Here is a 15,893-nt window from a genome sequence, read left to right as displayed (position 1 = left end):
GAGTTAAGTTCATCATGGGCCATGGCAACCTGTCTATCCCATGAGGAATTTTAGCCAAGTTCCTGATGGAAATTGGTTCTACCAGAGACCCAAGGCTTGAAGCAGTAATGTACAGGATTAGAACTGTTCATTTTCCTACTAAAGAAAATTCTAATGCCTCTTCCCTAATCCTCCCCTTAGCAACAGAAGAACATGAAATCAAACTGGGAGGATGAAGAACTGGCATTAAAGCACCCCAGCACTTTATAAAGGATCCTCCTAAGTCAGAATTCCAGCAACCTATTTGTCTCAAATTCTAACTCACAACCTGAACAAAGGAAGAAGGATCCACCTTATAGGAACAGGTATTGGGATGGACATGGATGGAACACATTGAGTATATGATTGGAAAACATTTCCATAACAATAGAAATGGATGTTGCTCCGTCGCTAAGTCGTGTCCAACTGCTTGTGACCCCATGGACTGCAGCGTGCCTTGCTTCCCTGTTCTTCATTATCTCTCAGAGTCTGCTTGAACTCATGTCCATTGATTCAGTGATGCCATCCAACCATCTCATTCTCTGTTGCCCCCTTCTCTTGCCCTCAATCTTTCCCAGCTTCAGGGTCTTTTCCAATGAGTTGGCTAGGTCCAGTTAGATGGCTAGGTCTTAAATTCTTAAGCCCATTAGTTAGTCTGCTGAGCCCTGCCAGCAAACATATGCCAAATAGATAAGAAACCATGGGCCACTAATTGCCTACACAATAACTCCATGTCCACACAGTGTATGCTAGGAGCCTTGATTACTCCTTTCTCAATCCACTCCTTAAATGAATCCAAGCAATGGGCAAGTTCATTAAACTGTTTACTCAACTAACTCGAGATTTACCTGTTGGTATCCCAGATGGACATGCCTATCTCTTTGGGTACACCTCATTACCATGGTGGGGAGTACACCCCCACCAACATGTTCTTCAAAACTTTTCTCTTACTGCTACAGCTAATTCTCTTACTAGTTTACAGAAGTCTCTAGATTCGCTGGTCAAGGTGGTACCTGACAACTGTCTGGCCCTGGATTATCTGTTGACCATTTGTGCAGCTGTTGACACTTCTTGTTGTACATATGTTAACACTCCTTCCCAGGTAGAGATTGACATGGAAAAAATTTGACAGCAAGCTACCTGGCTTCAACAGACAATTCACCACCAATCCACCCAATCAATATGGGTGGGGAAATTGAAAATGGTTTCTCTAACTTGTTTTCCTGGATCCCACAAGGTATTAAAAACTTTCTGAGAGGAGGTTTCCATTCTCTTATAACCCTCTCTTTTCTCAGACATCTGCACTAAGACCTTTCAGTCCAAGAATGAGGTCTGGGACCAATAGGTTCAGATCTTCTATTATAGAAATAGAAATAGATACTAAATTTTAAAGCCTGAAAATAACAAAGATATGCTGACCTTGTACAACCAGATTCCCACCTGTGCTTGAGCCTCTGATTATAACAGTCTTTTACTGACCTTAAGCCCTTGCTTCTCTAATCTATTTAGAGGCAGGAAGATGGGCACCAGCCCCTCACTTGGGTACACTGACGTGAGATTCATCCCCCATGGGCCAAAACTCCAAGATGAGAATAGCAGGACAACTGAGAGAGGAGGCTAGGCCCTTCCAAAAACACTTTTCTCACTCGAAGTCAGGAGACCTCCCCAACTACACATCAGCAGAAAGCCTCCTTGGAGGTCAGAAGAGGAGTGATGCTAACTGATGCCAGACTACCCACAGGCCTCTTTGGATAACTGGTGTGTGTGCACAGGTGGGAAGATCCTGAGATATGCCAAATATGGACTCTGAACCAGACAAATCAAAATGATTGGCCAAAGAAAACCTGAAAGAAATGCCCCATAAAAGGAATTCAAACCATCTCTGACAGGGATAGGTCAATTATGCAGGTAGCTGTAGAAGTCCCAGTAGGGGACTGTAGATAGAGGGAAACCTAAGAAACTTTGGGAGACTACTGTAAGTTAATGATCTATTGGAATGTCACTGAATGAAGCAGGCTTGCTTAACTGTAAAGCCTGCTTATAAAAAGTATGAGATATGCCTCAGGCCATTAAGTGAAAGAAAAATGTTACCCTCTCTTTACTGATTCAAATAAATACTATGAAAATCCTAGTTTGACCTCACAGGGTCAGATACTTTCCTGCCTGATATGAAGGAGAAGCTAGCAATTTAAGCCTCACATCTACTCAAAGAAGACTATCTTTTCCCTTCCCCCACTTTCCTTTGACTATAAAATTTATTCCTGGGTTGGGAAGATTCCCTGGAGGAAAAAAACGCCAACTCATTCCAGTATTCTTTCCTGAAAAATCCCATGAACAGAAGAGCCTGGCAGGCTACAGTCCAAAGGGCTGCACAGAGTTGGACTGGACTGAGCATTAAGCACACACATAAAATTGTAGCTCACTTAATCCTCAGGGCATAGCTCCCTCGCCTGCCCTCTTGCATCTCTTACAAGCATCCTATATTAATAAATCTACTTCTTGCCTATCACTTTGCCTCTAGTTAAATTCTTTATGCACTAAGACACAAAGAACCTGAGCTTTATTAAGTCCAGAAACCAGGTGTGTGATCTTCATTGGAAGATTGTGGGTTGTGGCCAGGTTCGAGTCCCAGTCATGTGGATTCAAGTCCCAAACTGGATTTGGCTGGGCTAGAGTTCCAGCACATAGGTTCAAGTACCAATCTGAGGTAAATGATTTTACCACAAGGGCAAGACTCAGCGACTCACTCTTGAGACCGCCTGTGTGTCTATCTGCACATACTATACTTCTTTTCCTCCTAATAAGTACTTGACTTGTTTCACTACTTTCCATCTCTGTGGGAATTCTTTTTCTGAAAAGCCAAATGGCCAGGGCCTTGTCACTGACCACTGGGTCTAGCGGCTAGGATTTGATGCTTTCACTGCCAAGACTGGACCTCAGTCTGGTGGGAAACCGAAGCTTGGCTCCAAGCTGCTGCAAGCTGATGCCATCTGAGATCATATTTGGTGCCGAAACCTAGGAATTCAGGAAGTCAAGGTAACCTGCAAGCTTCGCCCAGTTTTGGCTTGAGGCAACTAACTTTCACTCTTGCTTTCTTTCTCTCGCTCTCGACTTTGTTTTCTTTTTGAGACCTGCAAGGCACAACCTCTGTCCACTCACAGCATTAATGGCTCCCCCAACACTGGGGGAGGCAGACAGATTCCCCAGCCTGTGCAGATTCAAATGCTGCCCTTTGGAACATGGCACTCCAGTGCTGCCCCACCTGCCTCACCATCCTGCCCCATAGCTCCCGCAGGCTGGGAAAGCTTCCCTTGTCTCACATGGCTAGGTGCTGGCTGCTGTCTCTGACATGCAGGTCCCCACCTTCCCAGCTTCTGAACACCCAGCCACATGCATAGCTGCCATGGTTCCACCCTGCAGGCAGGGTGACCATTTTTAACTGCCACTGTTTGAGGGGACTTTCTGGTCACTCCTGATAGTCTAGAGAGTTTATCCTTTTTTTCTCTGGCCTCATCCAACCACTGAAACAGCAAAGAAGAAGCTGTATTCTGCTTCTGAGCTATGGATACTAAATTATATTCCTTTTCTGACTCACATCTTTAATCCCAGAACCCCAAGCCCAAAGTTTGGCCCTCAGCAAAGGTTAAAAAAACAAACAACTGTTCAATATATAGACAGCTTTTCTATTGCCTCCCACACATGCTGGGATTCTGGTGAACTCTCCTCCTCTCCAGCTCTGCCTCAAACCTCAAGGCTTTAGAGGTGTGCTCTACACCCCTCGAACCTTTTCTTAAAAAAGGACTACCATTTTACTCCAAATGATAGCTAATCTGGATTTGAAGTCTCTATCTATTCTAGAAGGAAGTCTGCCCTTCTCATTAACTCCCCCTATTTGTGTAGCAAAAAATAAACATACCCTAGAAAAAAAACACAAATAATCAAACTTTATAATGTCTAAAACTCATATACACACTTTTCCAAAGAAGATATATGAATGGCCAACAAGTTTAGGAAAAGGTATTCAACAACACTGGTCATCAGGGAAATCAAATCAAAACCACAAATACCTCACACCTATTACAACAGCATCAAGACAAGAACATTGCCAAGGATGTGGAGAAAAGGGAACCCTCATGCTCTGTTGGTGGGAACGCAAACTGGCAAAGCCATTATGAAAAACAGTTATACAGGTTCCTCAAGAAATTAAAAGATAAGAACTACCACATAATCCAGCAATTTCACTTCTGGGAATGTATCCAAAGGAAACAAAATCATTAACTCAAAAAGATACCTGCCTTCCCATATTCAAAGCAGCATTATTACAACAGCTAAGGCATAGAAACATCCTGTGTTCATCACGGACAAATGACTTTTAAAAGTTGCAGTACATATACAATGGAATATTATTCACCCAAAGAAAGGAAATCCTGCCATGTATGATAACAGAGATAGATGCTGAAGTGAAAACTCAAATGCTATATAATCTCACTATGAATCTAAAAACAAAAAACTCAAAGAAAAAGGGATCAGATTTTTAGTTACCATAGGTGGGGGGAGGAGGGGTGGGGAATTGGATGAAGGGAATCAAAAAGTAAAAACTAGGGACTTCCCTGGTGGTCCAGTGGCTAAGACTCCAAGTTCCCACGCAAGGGGCATGGCTTCTATTCCTGGTCAGGGAACTAGATCCCACATGCCAAAACTAACACCCAGAGAAGCCCAAAGAAAGAAAGAAAGAAAAAAAAAAAAATTTTTTTAAAGGTACAAACTTTCAGCTGTAAATAAGAACTAGGGATATAGCATAAAACATGATGACTATAGTTAATACTCTAGTATGGAATATTTGAAAGTTGTTGAGAGTATAAATCCTAAGAGTTCTCATCATGAGGGAAAATATTTTTTCTTTTTTTATATCTATATGAGAGAACTGATGTTAACTAAACTTACTGTAATCATTTCACAATATATTGATATATATAATTTAAATCATTATGTTATACAGTGACATGTCAATTTATCTCAATAAAACTGGGAGAAAAAAGATGTATTATAAAAAAAAAAAAAAAAAAAAAACTTACCCAGAGAAGTTTGACCTTTGTCCTGGCTCTTGGGAGGTGACCTCTAAAACCTTTGAATAAAGAATTTGACAGGTCTTTGTCACCAGTTCCTGGAGGTAGGCTGTAAATCCTTGGGATCTTCCAAGTTACAGGAGTGTCTTTGCTATTTGTGGCAGAACCTGACAGTTCATGCTAATAAGGCCACTCAAGATGGAGACCAGTAACACTATTAAGCTGTTGAGTCATCAGCCCATCCTCCAGGGAGGAGGCTGGAGGATGAGGTCAACCAAGTGGCCATGGATTCAATCAGTCACGTCTACTGAATGACACCCCAGTAAAGCTGGACACCAAAGCTCTGATTAGCTGCCTTGGTTGGCACGATCTGTGTGGAGTCACACATCAAAGTGCTGCGGAAGCGATGCGTTCTGACTCCAGGGAGAGAACAGAGGAGGCTTCGTATCTGCAACACTCCTAGACCTCAATCTCCAGGTCTCTTCTTTTGGCTGAGTCTGACTGGTATCCTTTTGCTGTAATAAAACTATAACCTTACATATAGTGCTTCTCTGATTTCTGTGAGTCATTCTAGCAAATTATGAATCCGAGAGGATAGTGGGGACTCAACTTTGCAGCCAGTTGGACAAAGTGAAGGTGGAATGGGGACCCCTGAATGATCAGCCAGTGATGAAGTGAGGACAGCACTGTGGAGGCGGTGCCCTTAACCTGGAAGCCTGGCCCGACTTCATGCAGTTGCTGTCAGACGTCACTGCGCTGAGCCCGGCAAATTCACTGCACAGTCCCAATGGAAGGATCCTAAATATGGTCCAAGGACCTTCCTGTTACAATTGTCCAGATTCTTTCATGGACTACAAGTCACCACAAATAAAAGCCAAAGTTCAGGAATGACCTTAGCAGTCATCATTTCTGTATGACCTTCCAGAGGAAATCATTGGAGAGGAAGGTGAGAAACCAACAGAAAGGAAGCAGAGAGGAAAGAGAAGGGCTCAGGGAGGAATAACCAGTGGTGTGCTGGGACGCAGGCATCTGAGTCAGTGGTAGGGGTGTGCAGCACCCACAGGAATTACAGTGAGGTGCCAGGGCAAGTGGTAGCACCTCGATATCACTCTTTTCCCCTAATTAGCTGAGGTTGTATTTCAAATCCATTTTCAAAGTGATCATTCCTTTTTTAAAAATTATTTATTTTTTTGCCGCACAGTAGACTGAGTGACTTCACTTTCACTTTTCACTTTCATGCATTGGAGAAGGAAATGGCAACTCCAGTGTTCTTGCCTGGAGAATCCTAGGGACAGAGGAGCCTGGTGGGAGGCCGCCTATGGGGTCGCACAGAGTCGGACACGACTGAAACGACTTAGCAGTAGCAGTAGCAGCATGTGGGATCTTAGTTCCCCAATCAGGGATTGAACCCACGTTCTCTGCAGTGGAAGTGCAGAGCCTTAACCACTGGACTGCCAGGAAAGTCCCTCAAAGGAGTCATTCCTGAAACCTCGGGATAGGCATACTTTGCCTAGAGCCTCCTTATTGTTAAAGACCTATGGACCTGACATGGTCCTAATGAAGCTCCACCATGTATTACATGTCCTTGGCCAAAATCCTAAATGTGGAAGAAAGGCATGTTTAAGTGCTACAACAGGAGAGAATCTGTGCCCGTTACTTTCCTTCTACCCAGAGAAAAGAACCACAGATCAGCTTTTCCACAAAAGGAGAGTTTCCCAGATGCCACCCATACTTGGAAGAAGCCAAGGTGAAATACTAATCAAGTCAAACTTTCTTGATATTACTCTATCTTTCCCCAGGAGGGCTGCACTAAAACAAACTCGGACACCTGTGGCCTCTTCCTTCTATGCAAAGTAAAAAGCCAGCAGCAACCCCAAGCTGATAAGATTAATCTAAAGAGAAAATTATGGTGTAATTTCCTATGCTGATACTTTGTAGTTAATTTTAAAAAAAGGTTTCATTTTCCTACTGGTCTGATTTCACAGGAACATTTTACCTGTTTTTGTGAGGCATTTTTTCTCCTGGAAGAGAGGTGCTGATTGGCCCCAAATGACTGACAACCTGGTGTAATGAAAATTTCCAATGTAAACTTATTTTCCCTCAGTTTCAGCAATTTTAAAATCTATATATAGAGATATCTTTATCAGAATTGCATTGTTAGCGTCTCCTGGTAAACTAATTGTCTCACATTGTCAGTGCAAATAGAGATACTATTAATGGGTCTCACCTCCCAGCTGATCCCAGTGCTGGTCTGCTTACTGGTATGTACCAGTCACTTCGTCCATGGACACAAGTGTGATATTACCTTAGCAGAGATCATCAGAACGCTGAACATCCTCACAACGAGAAAGGTGAGTAAGCTATCTGGCACCATCTCTCCAGATGTTCTGGTGATGCTGTGCCTATTTCTTAGACTGTGAAAAGAACACAACAGCTCCTAGAGACTTGGTGGTTGGTGGTAGGATGGTGAGCACTGTGGAGATTTTCCTCCTGGTGTTTTTGTTTTTTGTTTTTTCCCCCTGAGGGACTGTAGGAAGTTTTCTTAGTTTGAGAGGGTCAGAGCTGTTCAGCATGGCTTACCCTGTGCAGTTGAACGTAACTCACTCTCGTGTTCTCTTGTTCCTGCCTGGGCCAAGAATTCATGCATGGAGCTGCCTGTAGCAGACGTCTTTGCTGCCCCAAAGGTAAGAGCCGTCTTGGGTCTACTTTGGCAGATGGGTGACTTGGTGAAGAGAGCCAATCACAAGTGTTTAAACAAATTTAACAGAAAGCAAACAGGCTCAACCTAACTATAATGTATGAAATATTTTCAAAGACTGAGAATTCTGATCTTTATTCTCAAATGCATTTTAGTGTTTCTAGTTTCACTTGACTTAGAAGATATATAGTAGAAAGCTTGGGTTTTATAGTCATAATTTAGACCTCAATCAAGGAAAAGCTCTTTAAGATTTTACCCAACCCAGGTCTAGTACCTGGAATATAGGAGGCACTCAATTAATGCTGCTGAAGGAGAGAATTTTTCTGGCCCATACATTTCTGAAAAACCAAATACTCTCACAAAAACAGATATTGAGATTACAGGTTGAGAGAGCTTTCATTTTGTCTAAGAGACTTCCTATGGCAACAGAAAATGTATTGCCAGAGCCCCTCCTCTTCCGCAGCCTGGTCACCTAACAGCCCACTAGCTCCGGGCACGGCTGTCTGGAGACCCTCAGCTTTCTCTGTCCTGCAAACTCCCCTCTGGCCAGTCCAGAACCATCCTGTCAGACAGGGGCCAACATATCCCTGCCTCCGGCTGCTCCTGCCAGGGCATCTCACCTTTCCTCCTCCTGCGCCTCACCCCCGCCCCCCGATCTTCAGTGGGAGGAGATAGATTTGACAGCTGATAGTGCATTTTCTCTGACAAACACATGACTACAGCCATATCAATAGCTTTCAGCACATCAGTTCCTGTTTTCATGGAAACACACAAGTGAGAATGAAAAACCCAAAGCTTCAATTTACCAGTGGTCTCCTAACCACCTGCTTTCCATGTATACCAGAGGGTAACTTGGCCAGGGCCAGAGCGTAGGCCTGTCCTGCTCGTGAGCAAAACTATTCTTTGGGCCTTTATCCAGACTATCTCATTTTTCATTAAAGATTATTCCAGGAGTCGGAAATATAATAATTATATAATAGCATATAATATAAACATATGTACTGTATAATACATATTGTATAATTTTATCCTTCAGAATCTCATCCTGTATCAGACATCCTGTAACAGCAGGTTGGAAGGATTTCATATATATGTATATATAAAATTTCATATCTAGTGTATAATACTTTATATATTTCATTTATTAATATTTTATGTATATATCTTATATATAATGCTTTATCTATCTTAATATTTTATATATAGAGAAATAAAATAGCCAAGAGTCACTGAGTCATGCTCTGGGTTCTCCAGTGGGTGGCTCACTGCTGAGAGGGTGCTATCAAAGCCAAGGGCAAGGCCCAGCAGAAGCACCGTGAGGCTGGAAGGGAGACAGCTGGTGGCTTTAGCCCCAGCTCTGCTATTAACTGTGTGGCCTTTGACAAGCCTCTACACCTCTCTGTGCCTCAGTTTCTACATCTGAAGATATGAAAGCAATTTTGAAAGTTGGTTGGAATCCAACTCTTGAGTTAGTGGAAAATGTTACTATGTAACTCTTGATTAAAGGCAAAAACTGGTTGTAGAGAAGCAATCATTCTAAGAGAGAGGGGCCAGGGGTTTGAAATCATCAACTCTCCATGACTGTGAGCCCAGGGCAACCCCACTCTGGGCTGCTCTAGAAGACAGCCAATCCTCTCCCCAGCCAAGGTGCAGGTCAGTTCCCACTACCTTCCTTCACTCTTACCTATCTCATGCCTTCCTGAACTGCTTTCTATTCCTCCTGGATTAACAATCTCGTTTTTCCATTCTCTTTTCCTCAAAGACTCAGCACTGCTTACTTACCTTTCAAGATACTTCAGAACAAAGAAAGGTTGTTATTTTCAAAACCCACAAGGGTGCTATATGGGAGGAAAAGTTACTTTCTTGTGTTCTCAAGAATATCTTTCCAAAATCGAGCATATTAATTTTAGTGCTTTTAGAGATCCAGAGGTCCATTATGCTCAAGTTAGGTGACATCCTGCTCTTGGCAGATGCTGGAACAACGTGCTTATCTAAATGCTGGGTTCCGCAGGCAGTGTTTCCAGTGTCTCTGAAGTAAGGTGAGCGAGGTAGAAAGCAAGCAAGCTGGCAGGTCTAGGAAGGACTTCTTTGGTGGACTATTAGTTGGAGGCATTTTCTACTACCAAAAGGTGCAAAAGTTTATAATTTTTCAGAGAGCTCTATGCCAAACATCAAGTCTTTTTTCAAAAGTGAAAGCAGAGGACTTTTTCCACATATAGCACTGGCTGATTAAATTTGTGCATAAGTGGAGATAATGGATACAATACATATAGGACAGATCTGTCTGTCCCAAAGAGAAGCTAGTCAAGACCCTAGTTAGAACTCTGGCCGAAACCCTGCACAGACATCTCCCGAATGGTGTGCCACCACTGTCACACTCCCAGGAGGGGCAGGCTTCTTTCTGGCAGGAAACCAGGTCTCCCTTTGAGCCTCTTTCCTGAGCAGTTCTAAACTGCAGAGTCCACATGGCTCCTCAAAGTGTGGCCCCTGAACTACCAAAGATATACTCAAGGCTGTGAAAGCTGGATACACAGATGAAAAAGCAGGCAGTCCAGAGTGTCATCCTATTGCTACAATCCCAATGGAACTAAAACATTAAGGCCTTTAACTAAAACTGCCTTTAGAATTTCTTCTCTTAAAGGTTTTCCATTTGATTCAAACTCTTTTCTATACTTATCCTAATCATCTTTAGAAATCGTTTGAAAGTTCTTTAGAAGATGTTTTCTCAAAACCGAGGCAGTGTTAAGTTCTAAGTCCCTAGTCAAAGTAGTCAAAGTTTTAGAAAAGTCTCATTAGATTCTGATGGAAAAATAAGCAAAGGATCTCTTCTCCTTTTGACATTCTTGAACCTCACTGTTCTGTCCCCAACAACACAGGCATCTGCCTCCAACTGCATACACAGCTGGTGTCTGTCTTCTCGGCCTCATCACCTCTGTTCACCCACAACGCTCCACAGAGATATGGTGATTTATGGGAGGTTTCTTGACTCCCAGAGCCCAGAGACACTGGTGCTACTCTTAAACTTTCAATTAGAGTCGGGACCCAGGAGAGTTCACGGCTCTTCATTATATACACGTCCTTCTAAAGGCCCTGACCACGGGCCATCAAGCTCCACAGTGCAAAGAGGAAGCTTTTGTAGTCTGGGATTCTGGTGCCTCGGTCTGGGTCAAGGTTTTCCTAGAAAAACCCTAAAAAAATCAACAGCACTCCTGGAACTCAGCCTGAAAAAATGAGAGATAAATTCAAAGATCTATACAGATGACTTGCTGCTCCTGTACTGCTATAAGTAAAAACAATGCAAAGGTAGGGGATTGATCAGCTGTGGCACAAATATGCCCTACGTTCCTCCACAGCTCTCAATCTCATGTTCTAAAATACTACTGAATGATTTAAGGAATTGCTAGTACTATATGTTAAGCGTAAAGAGGTTAGAAAAGAATATCACTAGTCGGTCCCTATTGAAGAAAAAAAAAGTATTAAAAAGAATCTGGACATATAGTTACCAAAATTGTAATAGTAGTTCTCTCTGGCTGATGGTTAATGAAAAAAAATCCATTTTTGTTGACTGCATATAACCTTTATAGTAAACAGCCTTGATAATCAGAAAAAATATGGGAGAACCAAAAAAGCTGTTTGGACAGAGCTCCTCATATAAATCCCCTGGAGATCCTGTGAACGCAGATTGATTTAGTGGGTCCAGAGGGAGGCCTGAGATTCTGCATCTCAACAGGTTCCCAGGTGATGTCCTTGCTGCTGCTTCACGAACCTCACTTTGAGTGGCAAGGGATGAGAACAGGTCCTGGCAGAGGCTGAAGACAGGTTTATCTGAGTTGGATTGGGCTCAAGCTTAAGACACACCATCCAGGCTCCATGACTCTGTCCTACAGGAGAATGAGAGGACACACCAGGCCTGACCCGGCCGAGACATATTCCCTCTTCCAGGTTCATAAAAAAAGAAGAACCATGTGGCCAGACCCACATCAGAGCTGCCAGCATTCCAAAGAGGTTCTGACCCTGCACATTCAAGGCCAAAGGCCCCTTAGAGAAACTCTGTCCAAGGCCCAGCACTCTTCTCAGAAGCTGCCCCTCATCTTCCCAGGCCCACCTCCTGGGGCACCTGGCCCTGATCCAGGAACTCACCTCCAGCTGTGTGGGGACGTGTCTGTCTCCTCACACGGCTACCTTTCAGGAGGAGGGCTAAATGGGAGAGTGCTGAGGCTAAAGCAGCACTGTCCAGGCTAAAGGATGGACACTCATTTTCTTAGTAAGCATGTGGGATTTCCAGAGAAACCTAGATTCAAAAACTATAAATTACAGAAGTTAAGAGCAGACTCTGATTATGAGCTCATGTACCTAAGATTCCCTCCACAGAGAGAACAGCTTGCATGGGGTAAAGAAATAGACATGGGCTATAGACAGGTAACCCTGCATTCAAACCCCACTCTCTCATTAACTTAGTTGAGTGACTTGCTTCAGGTACCCTTTCGATAAAACCCTCCAATGGAAAAGACATTGGGAGGTTTCGGTAAAAGCCTACTGCATTTGCAAGTAACTGGGAGAGGCTGTTTACTGTGCAGCCTCCATTCACACGGCAGGAATACCTGAATAGCTGGACCACAGGTGAGCAAACTCACCTTCTCCACTTGTCCCCCTGGAAAGAAGAAATCAAAAGGAAATCTCTCTCTCCAGTGTTCAAAATCGAGCTGGCCAATGGCTATCTGTAGCATTTCTCTTTCTAGAACACAACTGAGAAGGAAACCTTCTGCAGGGTTGGAATTGAGCTTAGGCGTATCTACAGGAGCCACACGTGCTTGAACAAATTCCTGGGCGGACTTGACAGGAATCTCAACAGCTTGGCAAGCAAGGTAAGCTGTGCTATGGCAACAGCCTGCCTTCCAATGGATGGCAGTACTACTTCTTAAAATATTCCTCCTTATGACTAGCAGTACACTTTTAATCAGCTTGTTCATTCATTTGACAAATTCTATTTGTTGAGACTCTGTGCGTGTTGCTTATAGGTACTGTTCTAGGCACTGGGGATACATTTCCTGCTCTCAGAGAATGTTGTAATGGGTCAGTGAGAAAAGCAAACAAGCATACAGCATGATGTCTAGTAGTGATAAGTGCTATGAAGAAAAATAAAGGGGTAAAGAGCATAGGGGTCAAGAGGGAGAGGGCTGATATAGTAGCTGGCGACATCATCTAAGCAGCTATTTGAATTAAGCAAGAGAGTTGGCCACATCACTAACTTGGAAGGAACATTCCAGGCAGAGGGAACAGCTGTACAAAGGCCCTAAGGTAGAAATGAACTTCATGTGTTCAAAGATCAACAGGAGGGCCAGTGTGGCTGGATCTGAGTAAGTGAGGGGCTTTTAGGAGGAGACCACACAGGGCCTATGGATTCTGCCCCACGCATGGTGGGAAACTCCCACAGGGTTCTGAGCAGGGCAGAGACTACCACCTGATTTATGTGATTTTAAATGATCATTCTGGCTTCTGTGTGGTAAACAGACTGAGTAGGGGTAAGCACAGAAGTAAGATGGCTTGTTGGGAAGCTACCACAGTACTCCAGCTGCAGATGATGGTGGGTGTTGCAGAGTAAGAGTGGCAGACATTGTTGGATTTTGGCTATGATCAAAAATCGAGCCAGAAGGACTTGCTGACAGATCTATGGTGCGGGGTAATGGAAAGAGTAGAAGATGGCCTCCTGGTTCCTAACCTGGGCCCCTTGGTGGATGGTTGGTGCTGTTTACAGATATGGAAGACTAGGGGTGATCAAGGCTAGAGGCTGTGAAGATACTGACAGGACTGTTGAAAAAGTCTGAAGCTTAAGGGAGATGTCAGAACTTATGGTATTAAGTGAAGAGTTCTCAGAAAGATCTTGAAGTCACAGACCTGAATGACACAGAGAAAGGACAAGATCCAAGGACTGAGCCAGAGGCACTCATATAGGAGTCAGGAAGAGGAGGGGCCAGCAAAAGAGACCGAGTAGTAGCCAGTGAAGTAGAAGGAAATCAAAGAGTGTGCGGTATCCCAGAAGGCAAGTGAGGAAACTCTTTTAAGGAGGAGGGAGTGTGTCAAATGTACCGAAAGGTCAAGTAAGATGAACACTAAGAATGGTCATTGAACTCGGCGTGATGGAGGTTACTGATGGTGCTGACACAGATCGAGATGTGGGAATGAAAGTCTGAGGAGAGTGGGTTCCATAGAGACCAGGTGTGGGGAGGAGTGAAAAGAAAGGGGTACTGAGTATGAAAAACTGCTTTAGGGTATTTTTCTATTGGATTGCAGAGAAACGGAACAATAGCTGAAGGCAGGTATGAAGTGAAGGAAGTTCTTTTAGATGAGGTCTATACGGAGCATGTCAATACACCTAGTGGGAATGACCTAGTAAGAGGGGAGAACTGATGATGTAGGAAAAGTGGCAGAGCCAAGAGCGGATGTTACCTAATGCCAAGTAGAGGAACTGGGGACGTTCATCCTCTCTCTGGGCACGCTGCTTTATTTATAAGGTCACAGAACAGGGAGCAGATATTACACTCATTGTCTCTTTTGACCCTCCTAATGATCTTTAGTAGGCACTATTGTTGCCATTTTATACAAGGAGGAAACTGAAACTTTTATAAACTAAGTAGTTTGTCTTAAGCAATGCAATTAATAAATTGGTAGAGCTGAGATTCAAACTGAAGCAGTGGCCAGGTGGTAGGCAGCAGGAATCCTTCCCAACTGAAGTGCGGCCAACCTGTTATGTTGCTGTTTAATGGGCAGGATGGCAAATGGACTGAACCTGTCTCTCAGTAGTCCAGGTGGCCACACAAAAGGCCCAAGACGGCAGTGGGCAGGTCTGAGCCTCCACATCCCTGTTATGCCCCTGCGCAGCACCTAGCTGTGACACATCTGTCCAGGGATGGCCACACCCTGAAGGTAGACAGTTACGGATTTACAGTGGCCATTTCTGGAATGTAAGTAGCATGCACGAAAAACAGCTAAACCCTGTTAGCCTAGCAGCAGAGTCAAGCCAGACTGGCAGCCTTGGTTTGATCACTGTTCAAGTGGCAAGTGGCAAGTGCAAGCGCAGGCTGACCTGGGTAGACTGGCACAAGCAAGATTCAAATACTTAGCAATGCAAACTAATGAAATATTTTTTTTGTAGACCTGTTCTGTGAATGAAGCCAAGACGAGCACAAGTACGCTGAAAGACCTCTTGGAAAGGCTAAAGACGATTATGAAGGAGAAATACTCCAAGTGTTGAAGCTGAATATTTTAATTTATGAGTTTTTTATAGCCTTATTTTAAACATATTTATATATTTATAACTCATCATAAAATAAAATATATGTAGAGTCTGATGCATTATGTCACTTTAATGGCATAGGCTATATTTCCTTGCCAACTGTTGGGAAAACCAATTTACTGAAGAGACCAAACTTGAGAGGAAAGTAGTGTTTCCTTTTTGACTTGATGTGAGAGTCAAAAAGGAAACACTACTTTCCTCTCAAGTTTTCTCACTGGGGACATAACGCATGGTATGATTAAAGAATACAAGGCCACACAAGATGTAAATGATAATTAAAAGAGCTTGCAGGTTAAGTCCACAAGTCACACTGATTATTGAAAAATTCTGAATTGAAAAGGTGTCAACTGGATGCTTAGAACGTTCTTCTCCTATTGGCACAAGGGTTGTTATATTTAGTCCACGAGCATGGGGGTGGCGGGAATAATTCTAGCACACTACACGGCACTACAGTAAACAAGAGTTAAAGTCCTAATCATGTAAATTCTTTTGATTCTCAAGTCTTAGAACCAACCAATAGACAAAACATGGAAGACTTAATTATGCTTACAGAACAGACTGTAAATGCTATCAAACTGACAACATAAAAATAAGCTGAAAATGATTAAGAGGTAAAGAGCAAAAGAAGAGAAAGAGAGGTGGAGGCACAAATACCCCCCACTCAGGGAGAGGTTAGCAATATTGTCAAAGGTTGATGGAACATGAACAAGTCAAATATTTATTCAAAATTGCAAAAGTAACAGAAGAGGTAAAAATAGCTTACTATAAAAATTTGAAAAGGGTAGTATAAATAAGGCAGACTCTCATTTTTCAATGG

General features: G+C 43.2%; 1 protein-coding gene across 1 annotated transcript; it reads left to right on the top strand.

Annotated features, from left to right (window-relative positions):
• The first annotated feature begins 7,257 nt into the window (after positions 1-7,257).
• IL4 (interleukin 4) lies at positions 7,258-15,070 on the top strand. Its single transcript, XM_019963604.2, has 4 exons — positions 7,258-7,435; positions 7,721-7,768; positions 12,522-12,647; positions 14,936-15,070. Exons 1-4 carry the CDS (start codon positions 7,301-7,303, stop codon positions 15,032-15,034), a joined length of 408 nt encoding a protein of 135 aa, XP_019819163.2. The 5' UTR covers positions 7,258-7,300; the 3' UTR covers positions 15,035-15,070.
• The last annotated feature ends 823 nt before the right edge of the window (positions 15,071-15,893 follow it).

This window comes from Bos indicus, chromosome 7 (assembly GCF_029378745.1).
Source record: "Bos indicus isolate NIAB-ARS_2022 breed Sahiwal x Tharparkar chromosome 7, NIAB-ARS_B.indTharparkar_mat_pri_1.0, whole genome shotgun sequence".
Classification (NCBI taxonomy): Eukaryota; Metazoa; Chordata; class Mammalia; order Artiodactyla; family Bovidae; genus Bos; species Bos indicus.
Note: the sequence above shows the minus strand (reverse complement) of the source record. Positions and strands in the feature narration are given on the sequence as shown.